Below are 19,170 nucleotides of genomic sequence, written 5' to 3' on the forward strand. Positions count from 1 at the left end.
CTCAATCTCTCTGGACTCAGTTGCATTGGCTTTTTAAAAAAAAAAAAAATTTTTTTTAACATTTATTTATTTTTGAAAGACAGAGAGAGATAGGTGCAAGCAGGGGAGGGGCAGAGAGAGAGGGAGACACAGAATCCAAAGCAGGCTCCAGGCTCTGAGCTGTCACCACAGAGCCTGACGCGGGGCTGGAACCCAGGAACCGTGAGATCATGACCTGAGCCGAAGGATGCTTAACTGACTGAGCCACCCAGGCACCCCAGTTGCATTGGCTTTAGAATGAGGATGCTGTGGGGCACTTGGGTGGCTCAGTCTGTTAAGCGTCCGACTTCAGCTCGGGTCATGATCTTGTGGTTTGTGGGTTCAAGCCATGCTTTGGGCTCTGTGCTGACAGCTCAGAACCTGGAGCCTGCTTCACATTCTGTGTCTCCCTCTTACTCTGCCCCTCCCCCACTTGCACTCTCCCCCCCCCCTCAAAAATAAGTAAACATTAAAAAAAATTTTTTTAATGAGGATGGTGACAGCCTCTCCCTCAAAGGGTTTCATGAGGATTAAATGAGTTCATGTGTGTAAAGCGCTTAGCCTGGTACACAGCTAGCACTCCTCTAAGTACGAGCTGTACCCATTCACTTCCGGCCATGTGGGCATCTTGCACGCAGGACACCTGGCGCTACCTCGCCTCACTGTTTACTACAGCTGCATTGTGTCCCTGGAGTTGGGGTACCCAAATGCATTTAACCCATCCTCTGCCGCTGGGCTTTTAGGCTGCTCCCACCTCGTGCATATTACGGCGGCAGTGTGGCGGTGTGGCTTCTGGCATGCGCTGGTGGGAATATCTGAGGGACAGATTCCTAGAAATGGAATTGTTAGTTTAAAATAAAATAGTGTGTTGGGGCACCTGGGTGGCTCAGTCGGTTAAGTGTCCCACTTCAGCTCAGGTATGATTTCGCTGTTTGTGAGTTCAAGCCCCGCATCAGGCTCTGTGCTGACAGCTTGGGGTCTGGAGTCCGCTTCGGATTCTGTGTCTCCCTCTCTCTCTGCCCCTCCCATGCTCACACTTCGTCTCTCCCTCTCCCAAAACTAAATAAACATTAAAAAACATTTTTTTTAAATAAATAAAATAGTGTGCACACCTAAAACTTAAGCACATAATTACAATTCATCCCCTTATTCCCCCCAAAGAAGGGGAAGAATCATTTGATTTACACACATCAAAGAGAACAGGCTTCTCAGGAACTCGGACTCCTGGGACCCCCTCCAGTTTGAGTATAATGACTGTAAGATTTAAAGAGAGCATGCTCTGGGTTCTTTGACCTTAAATAGGAAAGTGCAAGTTTTTATGGCGTGGATAAAAAATACCTAGTTGGTCTTCTGTCCCCAGTTCCTGGCCCCAAGAGCTTCTAAAACCCTTGGAATTTTCTGAGTGGTTTGGGTGATAGGGGCCTCTTTTGTTCTTTAGAATAAGACCCTTTCAACCATACCTGAGTTTATGCTAATGAGGTGATTCTGTGGACTCCTAGATAGCTTCTGGATGGGGGCTGGTTGCCAGGGAAACCAGTCCTGTGATTTGAGGCTTGAGACTTTCAGCCCCACCCCCCTGACCTCTGGGGAGAGGGGAGGGGCTGGAGATTGCATCAGTTCCTGATGGCCAGCGATTTAATCAATCATGCCCACGCAGTGCGGCCTCCGTAAAACCCTAAACAGAGTTCAGAGAGCTTCTAGGTTGATGAGCGCATTCACACGCTGGGAGGGTGGTGCACCCCAAATTCCATGGCAACAGAAGCTCCTGCGCTCGAGACTCTTCTGGACTTCTTGAATATCCCTCCATGTGACTGTTCATTTCTATCTTTTATAATAAACCACTAATAGTAAGTAAAGTATTTCTCTCAGTTTTGTGAGCTGTTACAGCAGAACCTGAGGAGGGTGTTGTGGGAACCCCAATTTGTAACCAAGTCAGGTAGACATGTGGGTAACCTGGGGACGTCCCCCCCCCCACTGGTGATTAGCATCTGAGGTGGGGGGGGCAGTCTGGCAGAACTGAGCCTGTGGGGTCTGTGCTAACTCTAGATAGTGTCGGGATTAAATTAAATTGTAGGACCCTCATTGGGGTCTGCAGAGAACTGGAGAGTTGCTTGGTATGGAAGACCCACACATCCGGGGTCAGAAACACTGAGAGTAGTACCTCGGGCCGTGGAGGGGGGCGGTGTTGCTCTCCTGTTTTGGGGCTGATGGCGCAGTCTCTGCCTCAGGGCTTCCTAATGAGATGTCCGGAAGTTCCATCCCATCCGTTTTGTTTCCTGGGGGAAGCTCCACAGTGGGCCTGTGTATGCTCGGGTTTCCAATAAAGTGGAGGAAGACATGGAGAGAGAAAACAGATTCTTAACCTGAAATCTGCTGAGCTGATGCTGACTTTCTAGAGTTTTTGTCCTTATGAATTGATTTTGAAGATAACTTGCATCATTTGTGTATCCACACAACACGCTCATTTGGGCTGCCACGTCTTTTAGAGCGCTGGGGGCAAAGGTGTGGGAGCCACACTGACAAGGTTTGGGGCCTCGCTGTCCTGCCTGCCTACCAGCGTTGTGACTCGGCCACAGGACCTTTGCCTCATCTCTAAACTGGTCCTGCTAGAAGTCCCTGCTTTGTGAAGTTATCACAACACCTGTTAATACACGCCGAGTGTGTGTTAGCCTTGCTGTTACTACCGTCATCACCACATCATCACCCCCTACCCTGCCTGTGCGAGAACGCACATAGTAGACCCTATCCCACTGCACACTCAGAGCTGCTCAGAGTCCCAAGGGGGACCAAAGATACTCAGAGGCTTCAAACTCCAGTGGGCTAATTCCGATAGTCCAGGGGGTGTGCAGACCCCTGGGAACTCACCGAAGGGAGGATGGGGAGGATTGTGTCTAGGGAATGGTAGGAAGGAAGGTAGGTAAAAAAAAAAAAAAAAAAAAAGGGTAGGTCAACAGCACTGAGGGACAAGGGGTGTGGACAAGGCTTCCCAGAGGAGCAGTCCCCCAAAATACCTCCCGCAGTGGTCCCCAGTGCCCTTCAGACCAATAATCATCATCATACGTGACCCCCTCAGCATCCAGCGCTGCGGACCACCTGCCCCTCCCCAAACCACCCCCACTGTTGGGGCCTGCGGGACACCTGCTCCCCTGCTTGCCCCCTGCATTTGCAGCAGATCAGGGCTTGGTGTCAGGCCCTCATTTCTTTGCTCTCTTCCTTCCCCTGTCCTCAGCCCTGGCTGCATATTAGAGTCAGCTGCAGAGCTTTTGAAAGGCTCTCTCTCAGGCCTGGTCCCCACCCCAGAGCAGCTGATTCAGACTCTCCGGGGGTGGAGTGTGAACACCTATACTTTTACAAAGCTCCCCTGGTGCCTCTAATGGACAGTGGGGATGAGCACTCCCGCCTTGGACAAGCCCACGGGGCCTCGTACGCTGGCCACTCCCAGCTTTCCTGCCCGTGCGTGTCAGCCTCATCCATCGGCATGCCTGGTGCACGGCAGGCGTCCTCTCTTCCTATCACCTGGCACCCCACAATGAGCCCTCCCATTGGGAGCAGCCCCCAGCCCCACCCTGTCACAACGTTGTGTTCCTTTAAACTGCTGACCACCCTTTGAAGTTACCTTGTTTTCTCTCTTGGTTTACTTACTTCTCTGGCTTCCCTCTCCTGGGAGTAAGTCCATGAGGGGGAGGTGTGGTCCTGCTCAGGGCTGTATTTTCTTCAGCACCTACAACAATAGCACATAGTAGGTGTTTGAGAAGTCTGGTGAATAAATGAATGCATCTTTGGTGCTTGGTGTTTGTGAAATGAATGAATGAGTTATACATGCCTGGTCAGTGTTCAATAAAAGAGTAAGTTTTTAGTCCTTTTTCTCTTTTGACTCAGTGAACTTTTTGGGCTAAATGATTTGGAAGAATGTGATAGGTGTTGGTCGTATGAATGAATAAGCTGTAAGGACTAGTTCTTACTGGACAAATGAACGACTTGTACCTGCCCAGAAACTGCTGAATTGCCAGGTGCATGCAGTGGGGTCATCATTCCCCCTGAGCCTCTGAGAGTAGCCCTCAGACTTGGTGCCACAACCCTGAAGTGTCCAGAGCACTTAGGTCTCGCTAAGTCCCCATTGCAGTGACTGGATCACATTTCCTTGAAGAGGTAATCCCTGGAGCAGATGGGAGCACCCTTGGACGCATAGGTCTGCTTAGGAAGGAGACCTTGGATACCTACCTGCTCCCCCATCCAAAGGCCTGTGCGAGGGCAGTGTACACACACACACACACACACACGCATGTACACACACTCCACACATTACTTTCAGCTTCCTGAACACGCTTCTTCCCAGGGGCAGACACGCTAGGTCACCAAGCAAGCACCACCTACCCTCAGGTCACAGACCCTCACTGAGCTAGCGCTCCTCCTGGTCTGAGGTTGTCATCCATCCACTCATTTATTTAGCAGGTATTTGTTAATGACCTACTGTATGTCAGGCCTGTGCTGGAGAGGCATGCAATAATAAAGATTCTCACATTTCAGTGCCTCACAAACCTTACGTATGGCAGCCAGTTAATTACATGGTAAATGATGTACATACACTGAGGCAGGTAACCCCAAAGAGAAATGCTCTGTAAGAGTGCTCTGAGCACGGGGCACCTGGGTGGCTCAGTCGGTTAAGCATCCGACTTCAGCTCAGGTCATGATCTCGCAGTTTGTGGGTTTGAGCCCCGCATCAGGCTCTGTGCTGACAGCTCGGACCCTGGAGCCTGCTTCTGATTCTGTGTCTCCCTGTCTCTCTCTGCCCCTCCACTGCTCACCCTCTGTCTCTCTCAAAAATAAACATTAAAAAAAAAAAAAAAAAGAGTGCTCTGAGTACTCAGGTTGGGGATTGAACAAGGTTCATGAGGAGGAAAAGTCATGTGGAGAAAGTGATATTTGTCCTGAATCTTGAGAAAGAACTATCTAGGTAAGGGAAAGGGCAACATGGATGGCATGTACAAAGGCCCTGAGGCAACAGGGCGGATAAGCCATAGGCATGTGGAACTGAAAGAAGGACATTGTGGCTGGGACCCCCAAAGCAAGGAGAAGACGAAAGGAGCCTTGAGGGCTGAGGTGAGGATTTTGAATTTTATTCTAAGATTTGAATTTATACTAAGATTCAAATGTGAATATGAATCCTGAGATTGCTCTGCCTGCTGCATGGCAAAGGGCACTTATGGGACCAGGAGCAGAAGGAGAGGTAATGGGGAGGCTATGGTATATAGTCACCCAACTCAGACTGGCATGGGAGAGCTCCCATGGGAGAGTCAGCAGGATGTGGGGTAATGGATTGGCTATGTGAATGGAGTTTCCAGCTGGAGTCCTTGGATGGAAGGAAGTGCCTTTCCCTGAGATGTGGAAGAAGCCGGTAGCTTCTGCTATTCCTATTCTGACAGATATTGTGGCATACCACTCTGTCAACACCAGTCTTCGATGTATGACTTGATTTGGCCAGTGAGATGTGAGAGCAGTGATACGTGTCATTCCTGAGCAGGAACTGTCGCATAGTTCGGCCATGTCCCTTACCCGTGAAATTGGCCAGGTCTCATGTAAGCGCTGCTCTGTCACCTGGGAGTAGAGCTGACATGAGAAGGCCCTTGGCCCGCCCCTGGTAGACATGCAGTATGAACAAGAAACAAACGTCTTTTGGGTAAGCCCCTAGTACATGGGGTTCTCTGTTCCTACGCCATAACTTAGCCCACCCTGACTATTCTGAGAAGGAACGGGCTTTGTGGATGGGGAGAGATCAAGGGTTCAGGTTGGGAATGTGCAGTTTGCAGTTTGCAGTGCATGTGAAATATATATGTGGTGATGTCAAGTAAGCAGTGGCTACCCAAGTCTGGAACTCAGAGGAGCAGTTGGATCTGGAGTTATTTTGCCCTGTGTCACCAGTGAGGAGAAGGAGAATTAGAGGTCCAGGACTTTGCCCACTGGGCAACCCGCAGGGCTCGTGCTTGAACTCAGGACTGCCTGACTTGAGGAACGAAGCTGCTGGATCAGTCCCAACTCTGCCACCTTGTGGCCACCTGGTCTTGGGCACATTACTTGATCTGTTCACTTCAGCTTCCTTATGTTAAGACAGAGATAATATCTACTTCATAGAGTTGTGGAATTAAGAGAGATAACAAATGTATAGTGCTTAGAGAAGGACCTGGACTCTAGAAGGATCACATTCATGGTAGCTGCTGTTATAGATGTTGTTTGGTTATGTAACTAAAATATCCAGTGGTGGGAAGTACAATTGGGGTAGCTTTGGGTCCAGCTTGACTCAGACGAAAATGATGACTACAGCTCCCACATCCACCCCCTAACTTTCAACCCCTTTCACAAACGGTTCTTCCTTCTTCCCTCATGGTCACAAGATAGCTGCAGTGATTCCATCCCTCATATCCTCTCTAACTCCGGGTAAGAGGGTAAAGCACAGCCTTCAGCCCTAGGACTCTTGGCAACCATGTCACTGGGTCTCACTGGTTTTGATCAGGTTACATGGTCAAGAAGGATCTCCTCCTCTAGCCCACTGGGTGGGAGTCAGAGAACGCAGGTTCCCCAAGGGAAATCTGGGCTGTTTTTGGAAAACAGCAGAGGAAGCAAACCACAAGCGTCTGCCACTGGAAAGCTTGTGTTTTTCCCTCCTGCTCTGCCCTGGGAGGTTCTGCAGACATCGTGACTCCTTCACAGAAGAGCAAGGCCCTTCAGAGCCAGAACATTGAGGCCACTTGTCTGCTGTTTCAGCATCCAAGTTTTGGGGGCCTGATAAGGGAGCACCCTCTCAGCTCAGACTTCCCCAGCTTCTTCACACGTGACAGTCTGGGAGCATTTACACAGGCACACTATTAGGTGCCTGCTCTTCTAACAGACCATGACATTTTTAGGGAGCCAGTGTGGCCAGCCCCAGACGTAAGTCCTCATTGGCCCATGGGCAATCAGAATGATCCCAGATTCTTGGCTTTCCCAGCTTTCCTTGCTCCTAGAATGGCCACATGTGACCACATTCTGGCCAATTAGACATAAAAGAAAGTCTGTTGAGGTAGGGGGGATGTTCTGGCAAACATTCTTCTTCCTGATGAGGGTCAGATGGGTAAGAAGTAAGAACAGTCTCATCTCATCCCTTGCTTTCCCCCTTGCCCATGGTTCGGTGAGAAGGGGGGCTATGGCTGCCAGCTTGCCACTCTGAGGTCGAAAGCCAAAGATGTAAGCCGGCAGCACGCTGAGGGGAGCAGGGGATGATGGGACAGAGGGGGAAAAAGTGCCTAATGTCATTGCAGTGTACCAAGAGTGGAGCTGCCATACCTGGTCTGCTTGTTACATAAGATAATGAAATACCTTCATTGCCCGAGCCACCATTGGATGGTATGCTGTTACTTGCAGCCAAATGCATCCCCACCTGACTCTCCCACTGCCACTTGCTTCTCGTCATGCTGCCGTCTCCCATTTTTCCCCATCCACCGTCCCCAGCTGCCTTCCTTGTACACAGCAGTGGGTATTAGTCAAGGTCCTCCTATGCCAGCAGCAGAAGCCACGTTTGACAGTCTTGGGCAGAAGCAGAATTTATCAGGGGCTTACAGACCACCAGGAGGCCAAGAGGAGCAGGCATAGAAAACAGGCAGGAACCAAGGAATACTGGAGAGAAGAAATTTGTGCAGACAGGTGCAGAAGAGAACACTCAGCCGCTGAGCCTGCCCCTGGCTGTGCTTCAGTAATTGGGGGCGTGGGGAGAGGGAGAAGATACATGAAGGGAGGAACCATAGTAATAGTAGTGGCCATGAGATAGGTGGTATTCTCCCTGCTCTCTCCAGATTGAAATTGAATCACAGTTTCAGTAACCAGTCCATGGCATACCAGGACCCGAACCCAGGCAGTCTGGACTTCATTATGGGGGGTTCCCCATCAGAAAGATGGGCATGCTTTTAGGAGGGGGGAGCCTGACAGCAGGCAGCTGGAAAGGGACCATTGTGCACCAGTCCCTGAATCCCAGAGAGGCTGTGGGTATCACTCAGCCTTCCGAGCATCTCCAGGAGACTTGGCTACACCTGCTCCAGGAAGGGAATCTGTGGAAAGACACCAGGGCCTCAGGAACATCTGTGTGTTTTCACAGGAGGGAGCAAAACAGATTGGGGGTTTCTGACTGAGCTGGAAACAAAATGCCATCAGCAAAGCCCATCTGTCAGGAGTGCTTGCATAAGCAGGTCGGGGTCACGTCTGGGCCACTGGTTTTCCCAGCCAACCCAAATGTGGCCTCAAAGGGCTAATCGGCCAGGCTTTCCCAGGCTGACCCAGAGGTGAGACTGCACTGCCAAGCATAAGAAGTGCCCCTGGCCAGGGGCACCTGGGTCAGTAGGTTAAGCATCCGGCTCTTGATTTCAGCTCAGGTCATGATCTCGTAGTTCAGGAGTTCAAGCCCCACATTGGGTTCTACACTGACAGTGCAGAGTCTGCTTGGGATTCTCTCTCTCTCTCTCTCTCTCTCTCTCTCTCTCTCTCTCTGCCCTTCCCCTGCTTTCGGGCACTCTCTCTCAAGATAAATAATCTTAAAAAAAAAAAAAAAAGTGCCCCTGGCCAACCCAGAGAGGGGGCTTGGAGTGGGGGAAAAGAGGTCTAATTCCCCTTCCCAGAGGCAACCAATGTTAGCAGTTTCTTGAACATCCTCTTAGAGATCTTCTCTACATGGTAGTTCGTTGTTGTTGCTGCTGTTATTTTTGTTTTCAAACTGGGAGAAGTTGCATACAATTCAAGATTTCTAGTTTCTGGATTTAAAGATCCTGGGTGGCTCAGTCAGCTAAGCATCCAACTTTGGCTCAGGTCATGATCTCGCCATTCCCAAGTTCAAGCCCGATGTCACGTTGGGCTCTGTGCTGACAGCTCGGAGCCTAGAGCCTGTTTCAGATTCTGTGTCTCCTTCACTTTCTCTTACCCCCCCTCCCTCCCCCCCACTCAAAAATAAGTAAACATTAAAAAAAATTAAAAATTCAGTGATCTGGCATCCACATTCCTGCAAAGCTTGGTCCCCAGAGCTGAGGCCCACCTGCTTCTTTAGAAGACATCTCTGCTCTCCAGCTCACCCAGGCTCACCTGGCCTTGCTCCTGTCTCCCCTAACCAACCCGACTCTGGGGGCTTTCCACTTCCTTCCCCCTTCTCTGCCCCCTCCCCTGTGTGCCTCCCTGCTACATCTTCAGGAATGCTCTCTTGGGAGCTAGGAAGAGGGGTAAAACTCTTGCTCCCGACTCCTCCCCCACCCCCTTCTGGTTCTCACTTTCTCAGGTGCTACAGGCTTGCCTCCCTGTTTTGCTCCATGAATAATCTGCTTCATGCTTCCCCCTGGGTCTCTCTCTGCCAGCTCACTCCATACCTAAGGACATGGGTTAGGAAATGCCCCCTACACACACGCACGCACACACGTACACAGCCTTCTCCTTCCTCGGAAAGCACCGTTAGTCTTTGGTAGGCTTCCCTTCATAAGGAAGGCTTCATTGGAGAGTTGACATCATACAAGGGAGCCAGCCTGGTTAAGAACCAAGGAAGGATATCCAGATATCCTGGGTGGGGTTCGATATGTCAACAGGACAGAAAAGAAGGCCAGTGTGATGGGATCTAAGTCAGGGATGGGGAGAGGCATCAGGAGACTGGCAGGGACCAGAGCCTGAGGGGCTTGTGGGCGAGTAGATGAATTTAGATTTTATTCTAATTCAGTAAGGAGCCACTGGGGAGATCTCAGCCAAGAAGCGACAGGAGCTGATGTTCATGGTATCTATTAATCACATAGAGTTCCAGAGCCATCCCCTGTCCCAAACCTACCAGTGCTCATGGTGACTCATCTGTCATTTTTACTTCCTTTTTTGGTGGGGTGGCTGGTCAGGCAGATTGCAGGACAGATAGACAATAGTCCAGCCTTTACCTGCAGTACTCACAGGGGGTGGAGGAATGTGTTTAATGACACCACAATGGACAAGTCAGCCAGCCAGATTCTGAAAGTGGGGAACTCCACGGGTTGCATGACCTCATTCCTTCCACAAGTAAATAGCATCAAAATAAAGAGGATGGGGGGGGGGGGACCGTAAAGAATAGAAGAGACTTAAGAAATATTATCTGCCAAATTAGAGTAGGGATCTTGTTTGAATCCTGATTTGAGCAAACCAACTCTAAAAGAAACCTTTGAGACACTGGGGGAAATGTAATGCAGATATGAGGTATTACATGATATTGAAGAATTCTTGTTAATCTAGATGGGTGTGATGAGAGTATTTTTGGTTAATTTTTTAAAGGCTTAACTACTAGGAGTGGCTCAGTTGGTTAAGCATCTAGTTCTTGATTTTGGCTCAGGTCATGATGTCATGGTGAGATCAAGCCCCACATTGGGCTCTGCACTGACAGAGTGGAGCCTGCTTGGGATTCTCTCTCCCTCTCTCTTTGCCCCTCCCTGGCTTGCAAGCAAGTGTGTGTGCTCACTCTCTCTCTCTCTCTCAAACTAAATATTAAAAAAAATAAAATAAAGGCCTTGACTGCTAGATAATATAAGCTTAAGTATTTATAGGTGAAATGAGCTGATACCTGGGACATACTCTAAAATATTCTGTCAAAAAAAAAAAAAAGTGTAGGAGTGGGTGGGTAGATGAAACGGAAATGGCGATTAGGTAATGGTTGTTAAAGCTTGTCGGGTGCTCAATAAATACACTATTCTGCTTTGGGTATGTTTTTTAAAATATTTTAAGTTTATTTATTTTGAGAGAGAGTGTGTGTGCACAAATTGGGGAGGAGCAGACAGAGAATCTCAAGCAGACTCTGCACTGTCAGTACAGAGCCCAGTGTGGGGCTCAAACTCACAAACTGTGAGATCTTGACCTGAGTCAAAATCAAGAGACGGACTCTTAACCGACTGAGCCACTCAGGCACCCCTGCTTTGGGTATGTTTGAAATTTTCTCTAATAAAAAATTTTTTCAATGAGTATAAAGCTGTCACACAAAAAGTTTCTCTGGGAACAGTAACATCACATCTCACCTTTGCCTTCTCTCCTTTTTCAGCATGGCAGGGAAGACAGCCCAGCAGCCTGCTGGCCCTCACCCACATCTACTGCTTGCTCTGTCCTGCTGAGCCGCCCAGTCTGGAGACCCTAGGACAGCACCTGCCTCCTGAGGTTGTCCTGGCTCGGTTGTCCACAGCGATGGTGGAGAACTGGACTCCACAGGCTCACAACCTTCCGGTCAGGCTTCAAGGGCCAGCATCCTTCATCCTGGGACTGGCGGCCCTGAACAATGGCTGAGGGCCAGGGGACCCCATAAAGTTACTCGGCAGCTCACGGGAGCCAGTAGCACTCCAGTGCCCGTGGACTATGACCACCTATCGGCCCATTCCCAGTGATGGTGTGGATCTGGCAGCCAGTTGTGGGGCCAGGGGGGCCGATGTCCTCCCCGGGCCACACACGGGGGACTATGCTCCCATGGGATTCTGGGTCCAGAACGGGGGCATGCCGCAGCCCATCGGTGAGAGCCCAGTCAGCGCCACCACCCGCCCCAGTCCCACCACCCCTGCAGTGCCCAAGATGGGTGTGCGCGCAAGAGTGGCCGACTGGCCGCCCAAGCGGGACGCCCTGAGAGAGCAGAACAACCCAAGCCCCTCACAGGACGCAGACGGCACGAAGGCCACAAAGGTGGCCCATTCCATGAGGAGCGTACAGAACGGACAGCCTCCTGTCAGCACCCCGGCTTCCTCAGTGCCCAAAGCCTTCCACAGACTCTCCAGGAGAAGGTCCAAAGATGTGGAATTCCAGGACGGGTGGCCCCGGTCCCCCGGCAGGGCCTTCCTCCCCCTGCGGCACCGCAGCAGCAGCGAGATCACCCTCAGCGAGTGTGACGCGGAGGACGCGGGGGAGCCGCGGGGACCCCGGCACACAGGGGCCCTGCCCCTCTTCCGCGAGTACGGCAGCACGTCCTCCATCGATGTGCAGGGCGTGCCGGAGCAGAGCTTCTTCGACATTCTCAACGAGTTCCGCAGCGAACAGCCGGAGGCCGCGGGCCCCCAGCCCCTCAGTGAGCTGCTCCAGGCTGATCCGGGACCCCACGTCCCGGGGGGCGGCGGCGGAGCCAAGGGGGACCCCCGCAACGGGCAGCCCGCCAAGGACAGCCTCCTGGTGCTCCAGCCCGCCAAGGAGAAAGAGAAGGCCCGCAAGAAGCCCGCGCGCGGCCTGGGCGGCGGGGACGCGGCCGACTCGTCCATCTTCCGGAAGCTGAGGAGCGGGAAGACGGACGGCGAGGCCGGCCGGGCCCTGGGGGAGGCCGAGGAGGGCCGGAGCCCCCCGGAGGCCGGCCGCCCGTGGGTCTGCCAGAAGAGCTTCGCCCACTTTGACGTGCAGAGCATGCTGTTCGACCTCAACGAGGCGGCCGCCAACAGGGTGGCCACGGCGCAGCGGCGCAACACCACCACGGGCGCCTCGGCCGCCTCCGCCACGGCCGCCCTCTCGGCGTCGCGGGCCCACGGCCTGGGCGGCCTGGACGCCGCCTTCCCCAGCACGGAGGACCTGAACTGCAAGGAGAACCTGGAGCAGGACCTGGGCGACGACAACAGCAACGACCTGCTGCTCAGCTGCCCCCACTTCCGCAACGAGATCGGCGGCGAGTGCGAGCGCAACGTGAGCTTCTCGCGGGCGGCCGTGGGCTCCCCGGGCGGCGGCGGCGGCGAGGGCCGCCCCGCCGAGCCCGCCCTCAGCGCGCACCGCACCAACGCCAGCATCTCGGTGCTGGAGGTGCCCAAGGAGCAGCAGAGGACGCAGAGTCGCCCGCGGCAGTACAGCATCGAGCACGTGGACCTGGGCGCCCGCTACTACCAGGACCACTTCGTGGGCCGAGGTGACGGGGGGGGGGGGGGGGGGGCAGCGGCTTGTCCCCGGGACCCCCGCCGCCCGTGCATTCCCTATGTGCGCCCACCCACCCGGGATTCAGTGAGCGTAGCCTCATCTGGCGCTTAGCTTGACGCCTCACGTGGGGCTCAGCATGCCAAACCCTTGAGCCACGGGAAACAGTAGATCCACATGTACTTAGCAACCGTGTGCTGGGTTCAGCTAGGTGACAGGCACTGTCTAGAGCCTGAGGATACAGTATTGACTAGCTTAAAATCAAGATCTTGTCTTCCCAGCACTTGGGGGGGGGGGGGGGGGAGCAAGACAAAAAAAAAAAAAACTTGATTAATGTGCAAAATATATAAGGCAGCATAGGGTGGCAAGTGCTATGGAGAAACATAAAGTAAGGGAGAGGGAAATCGTGTCAAGGTCAGAGGCTTCGCTTACAATAGGGAATGGTTTGGGAGGACCTCCTAGGTAGTTAAGTACAGAGCTGAAGGAAGGAGCTGTGTGGAGCTTGGGGACAGTGTTCCTGCACAGGGAAGAGCAAGTTCAATAGTCCTGAAACACTAAAGGAGGAGGGAGGAGGCCAGTGTTGCTGGGACAGAGTGGCTGAGAGAGTGTGGCAGGAGCTGAGAGAGAGAGGTGACGAGGCACATAGTGTGGGACTTTGTGAGTCATGGCAAGGACTCTCACTGTCTTTGCCCTGAGTGAGATGGAGCCACAAGAGAGTTCTGAGGAGCAGAGAGGGCCCTGAAGTGACTCAGGTGTTCACAGCCTCCTCCTGGGGGACAGATGCTGGGGGAGGGGGAAGCAGGGAAGCCAGGGAGGAGGCTGCTGTAGTAATCCAAGCAGGAGAGGATGATGGACACATCCAGGTTGGGAGCCCATGAGTGCGGGACTAAGCAGGCAGGTTCTGGATCCCCTCTGAAGGTGGAGCTATTGATGTTTAGAAGGTGTTAACACGAGGGAGATATGGGCTTCCTGCATCATTAGGTTCATTAGTGCTGGTGGGACAACTTGAGGAGACAACACAGCATCGTGCAGAGAACCCAGGCAGCTACAGGAGCCGGGCAGGGCTGGGGCAAAGGGCAGCTCCTGCTCAGCTCCAGCTCACTGTTGTCATGCAGGAAATACAGGCAAACCCAGTGTTGCCAGCCTTTCCGATTTTTCAAGATTCTCCTGAAATGAAGCTTTTTTTTTTTTTTTTTTTAATGCGGATTCTCCTAATTTTTAAATGCTGACAACTGTATTGGTTTAGAATTGCTCGTAACTGCCAGTGACAGACTTTAACTACATAGAAGCTTATTTCTATGATATAAAGAAGTCTGGAGGTCAGCAGCCCAGGGCTGGTATGGTTACTCCTCAGCATCAGTGGAATGCCATCCTTAGTGCATGGCCTCCAGCCCTCAGGTGGTCTCCTGGTCCAAGATGGCTGCTGCAGCTCCAGCTGTCGCATCCATATTTCCAGGCAAAGAAAGAGGAAAGGGTAAGGGCAAAAAGGCAGATCTCTTGTCAAATCACCTCCCTTTAAAAAGCTTTCTCAGAAGCCCCATCCAGCCACTGCTGCTTATTGACCACTCCTATCTACAGGGCAGGCTGGGAAATATAGGTTTTCAACTAGACAAATCCCCTTTTCCTCCCCTAAGAATAGAGGGTTTTTCTTGAAAAGAAGGGCAGAATAGAATGGATAGGCAGCTAGTACTCCACAGCAACTATTTAAAAAAATTGTTTTCAGCCAGTGTCCTAGTCAAACCTAACAAATTTCAACTAAGTCATTCCACAGGGCTCAGAGTGTGTGCAGGCTCTGAAGCTCCAGCATTGGAGTCCAGACAGCCCTGGGTTCAGGGTGCTTGTGTCATAGCTTATTAGCTTGTATGACGTATTTCACCCCTGGGACTCTGTCCTCACGTGAGGAATGGAGACGATTGTAGCAGCATCGCATGTCCCAAAACAAAAGGATGCAGAAATCGAAAATGAAAGGATGGGGAAAAAGAAAGTTCCAGACAGTTGCTAATGAGAAAAATTGTGAATGTTTGTGCACCTGACAACCTGGGTTAGGGGGATATAAATGAAAAACAGATAAGGCTACAGGGAGAAGTAAACAATCAGTGGGAGACGCTGACAGGGTCTCTCTGAAATTGACCCATCTAGTGGTCAAGAAATCAGGCTGTAGAGGATTTGAATGACTCAGTCAAAACCTGATTCTACATTTTTGTACCTAACCAACAGAGAACACATTGTTTCCAACTCACATATAGAAATACCGACATAAGATTGGTGAGGATCAAATAAGATTGTACATTAAAGCACTTAGTTCTTCATTGGGCAGATAGTAAGTACTCACTAGGGAGCTTTATTTAAAAAAAATTTTTTTTCTTTCAAAATTGGACTTCTTGGTAGCCCTGGAAGTTTATAAATTCCTCATCGGTCGTTGTTCAGTGAGTGCCTACTGTATGCCAGGAATGCAGGGCGCTGGGTATGCATCGGGAGAAAACAAAACAGAACAAGCCCTGCAGATGTTTAGGAATGAACCGACTATCTGTGGAGCAGATACTGCTTATGCTCTCTGACCTGCTGGGGAGATGGTTTAACCCAGTGCAGGTACTGGTCTGACTGGCACCGTTAATTAACACATTATTTAGGCCTTCGATAAGCTTTTGGTTCACTAAAAGCATCTCATGAGAACAGGAACCATCAGCTAAATATTCAGAGCACCGGGATGGGAAGGAATTTCTGGCAAGGGATGGATGTTGACTTGAGTCAAGACAGGCTGCCGGGGGTATCCACCACAAGCAGGAAACACTTGGGTTTCACATTGGAAAAAACTGTTTGCTGGAAGGATTAGAAAACAGCAGCATGTTTTAGAGAAAGGGGGAGACAGCTGCTACTTAGGGGAGAGAACACGAGACTTGCTCCATGATTCAGTGGCTCTATTGAGGGAGGGAAAAGAGTAGCGTTTAAGTATCCTAGGTGTGTAGAAGCCTGGTTGGATAAAAGCGATGCTTGGGGACTTGAATCATGGTCCCTATTCTGTGACAAACATCACGCCCTGGGATGATAAGAGCTAGCATTTCTTTTGTGCTTACTGTGTACTTGGCTCTGTGCTAAGTGCTTCACGCCTGTTAACCTGTTTGATCCTCACAACTGTGCTGAGAGGTGTGTCCAGCCTTACTGCTCCCGTTTTCCTGATGAAAATGCTGTGGAGTGCCTTGGCCTGGGCCATCCATCTGACCTAGTGGCAGACACCCTGGATTTGAGTCCTGCGAGCAGCGCGGTAGAATAGAATCTTAACCACTTCACGGGGCTAGTTGGCAGCTGAGCTAATGACGGACGTTTGCAAATCTGGGATAACCATAGGCTGTGTTTTTTACGTGCCAGACACTGTGCTAAGCATTTAATATTTGTAGTCTCATTTCACCCTCACCTCACATCGACTCGATGAGTTATGGGTAGTGTCAGGGCGCCCGTTTTTCGGACGGAGGAACTGAGGCTCAAAAAAGTTCTGTGACTTGGCTGAGGTGGCACAGTCAGGTCTTGCCGTCAGTCTGTCTGTCGAGTGTGGCCATGACCAGGCGGGAGGTTTGTGTGAGCAGGATCCCGCGGGTTGCCCAAGAACCTGCCCCAGGCATCACCCCTCCTTCCCAGAGAACTCACTCTGAACGCTTCCCTCTCAGAACATGCCAATTACTTTGGTGTGGACGAGAAATTGGGGCCAGTGGCTGTGAGCATCAAGCGGGAGAAGTTGGAGGACCACAAGGACCACGGGCCTCAGTACCAGTACAGGATCATCTTCCGGACCCGTGAGGTAAGTCACATCACCGTTATTAGTTTACGTAAATTACAGCTCGATAGCCCCTCACCCTCTGTGAGCCCTTACTCTGTGGTAGGTGCTTCCCCTGCTTCACCTCACGCAGTCCTCCTAATAACCTCCCGAGAGCACTTCTGTTCGTCTCTCCATTTTACAGAAGAGAAGACTAAGACTCAGAGAAATGAAGTGACTTGTATGAGCTCAGTGAATAAGGGGCCAGGCCAGGACTGGGATCTTGGAGAGCCCACAATACTTACATTGTACAAGAGATTCACTCTGGTTAAAGTAGGAAATAAAGGGAGACGTGTAAGGGATCCTTTCAGGATCATGAGATGTCCTGCAGAATGGAAAGAATTAAGGCAGCAAGCCTCAGGCACGGCAGGAATTGGGGAATCTCAGCCACAGCAGGCACTGCTGTTGGTGCCGCTCAGCTCAAAACACTCGCAGCGCTTTCAAGTCTGAGTAGGGAAACCCGTTGTCCTGGTTTGGGCAGAGGAGGTCTTCCCCTAGACTAAATATCAGCCGTGGCTAGGGAACAAGGCCTGCTGGGGGCATCCTGCTCAATTAGGACTCTCAATTGTAATTGACAGAAACCTACTTCTAACTGGTTCAAGCCAGAAATAGAATTTTTCGGTTCATATAACTGCAAATCCAGGCGGGGTAGGGCTGGCTTCAGGCATAGCTGGATCCAGGCACTCAAATGATGTCACCATATTCTGCCTGCAGACTGCTCTGTTCCTCTAAGCTCTGCTTTTGTGCATTGTGAATGTCATTCTCTTCTCTTCTGCCACCAGCAAGCTCTCTCCATGTCATGGGAAAATGGAGACTGGCTGCTCAACTCTTCTACATCTTTGTATGTCTCCTCCACAAGGAAGAGACACTTGCTGCCAAATCTGTGGGAAGGACTCTGACTGGCTCTGCTTGGATCATGTGTGCTCCACTGGGACAGGGCAGCACACTGTAATTGACAGTTCAGTCGGAATCACCTGGGGGAGGCGGTTCTTCTGCCAAGAGGGGCGCTAGGCCAGCAAAAACAGCAGACTTCCAAAAGACCCAAGTAAGGAAGAGCTTTCCAGGAAAGGGGTGGGAGTCAGCTGGGCAGGCCCCCCAAAGTGGGTCTCCTTCAGCCCTGCATTGCCCCATCCGCCTTGTTCCTGGCCTTTGCCCAGGTCCCAGTGGGACCCCAGCAGCCTGCTGCCGCCGCCAAGGACTTTGGGTGTGAGGCCAGCCAAGCCTGGACGTCATCCAGACTGGCAGATGGTACACCGAGGGCCCTAGCCCCATCCCCTCACGAAGACCCTCTTGCTGAGGGGGAGTGGGATGACACAGAGGCTTTGTGGCAGCTTAGAGGAGGCAGTCCCACAGCGCCCCCACAGGTCGTCACCGGCACCTCCGTCACCCAGCCCCTCTTCCCTCTCCTCACCTTTCTGGCCAGATGAGCACTGGGGCAGAATGTGATGTGACAGCTCACATGGCATCAGATTGTGTCACGACATCTGGGGATCTGCTGGGTGAAATAACAAACACTAGTAAATAATATTTTATTACAACTGCCGTGACATTGCAGATCTACTTAATAACACTGTGTCGGATGTTTTCTTTACCCTTTATGTACGTTCATCCACTTAAGTGTCACGACAGTTCTGTGATGAAGGCACGGTTGTCCTCATTGACAGATGATGAAACAAGGCCCTAAGAGGTTGAGGGCTTTGCCCAAAGCAGCATCCAGTAAGTGGCAAGGGGAAGAGTCGGCCTGCTCTCTAGTCCCACTCGGCTGCCTCGGGGATTCCACTGACGGGGCTCAAAACTGCACAGCAGACCCATTGATGAGTTACAAACTCAGCTTAGTGCCAGCGCTTTTGTGCTATTGTTTCTTATTAATAAAAATGGAATATGTAGAATGAATTTTTAAAATACCGCCTGCACTGCATGTACTGGGAGTCATGAGACTTGGGTGCGGGGATGTTGGGTCAGGGTATATTGTTTCTGCTGTGGTTCCTATTCAGTGAGTTTGAAACTGGCTCAGTGCTGCTCCTGCCTTGTGCCTGCTTCCACGCACTTCCTAGCCCCAACACCCACAAAACAAGCCTCCAGCCCCCCCCCCCCCCAGGATCGGCATGAGGCTCTTGAGGCCCCAGGACACAGGTCCAGGATTCATCCACACGGCAGAGATTCACTCAGCACCACTACCTGCCATCCCTGCTGCACTCTTGTGGGGGAGGCAGACAATACACACATACTTTGATAAATTACACAATGTGGTAAGTGATGACAAGGTAGAAAGTCAAGCAAGGAAGAGATCAGTGTAAGGGGCGGTTCAGTGTTTAGGCAGAATGGTCAAGGGATGTATCACTGGGAAGATAACATTTGAGTAATGACCTGAAGGACATGAGAGAAGGAGCCATGTGGACATCTAGAACAAGAGCATTCCAGGCAGAGGGAACAGCCATTGCAAAGGTCCTGAGGCATGATCACATCTGGCACAT

The 19,170-nt window shown here is 51.4% G+C and overlaps 1 protein-coding gene across 3 annotated transcripts in view; it reads left to right on the forward strand.

Moving 5' to 3' along the window:
• SIPA1L3 (signal induced proliferation associated 1 like 3) overlaps window positions 1-19,170 on the forward strand; it is a 240,147-nt gene that overhangs the window by 128,343 nt on the left and 92,634 nt on the right. For all 3 annotated transcript variants that reach the window (XM_030297618.1, XM_030297615.1, XM_032591515.1), the window contains exons 3-4: window positions 11,063-12,883; window positions 16,551-16,681. In XM_030297618.1, the coding sequence (XP_030153478.1) occupies window positions 11,371-12,883; window positions 16,551-16,681 (1,644 nt within the window). In that variant the 5' untranslated portion in view covers window positions 11,063-11,370. The remainder of the gene's footprint in view (window positions 1-11,062; window positions 12,884-16,550; window positions 16,682-19,170) is intronic.

The sequence above is a fragment of the Lynx canadensis genome, chromosome E2, assembly GCF_007474595.2.
Source record: "Lynx canadensis isolate LIC74 chromosome E2, mLynCan4.pri.v2, whole genome shotgun sequence".
Taxonomy (NCBI): domain Eukaryota; kingdom Metazoa; phylum Chordata; class Mammalia; order Carnivora; family Felidae; genus Lynx; species Lynx canadensis.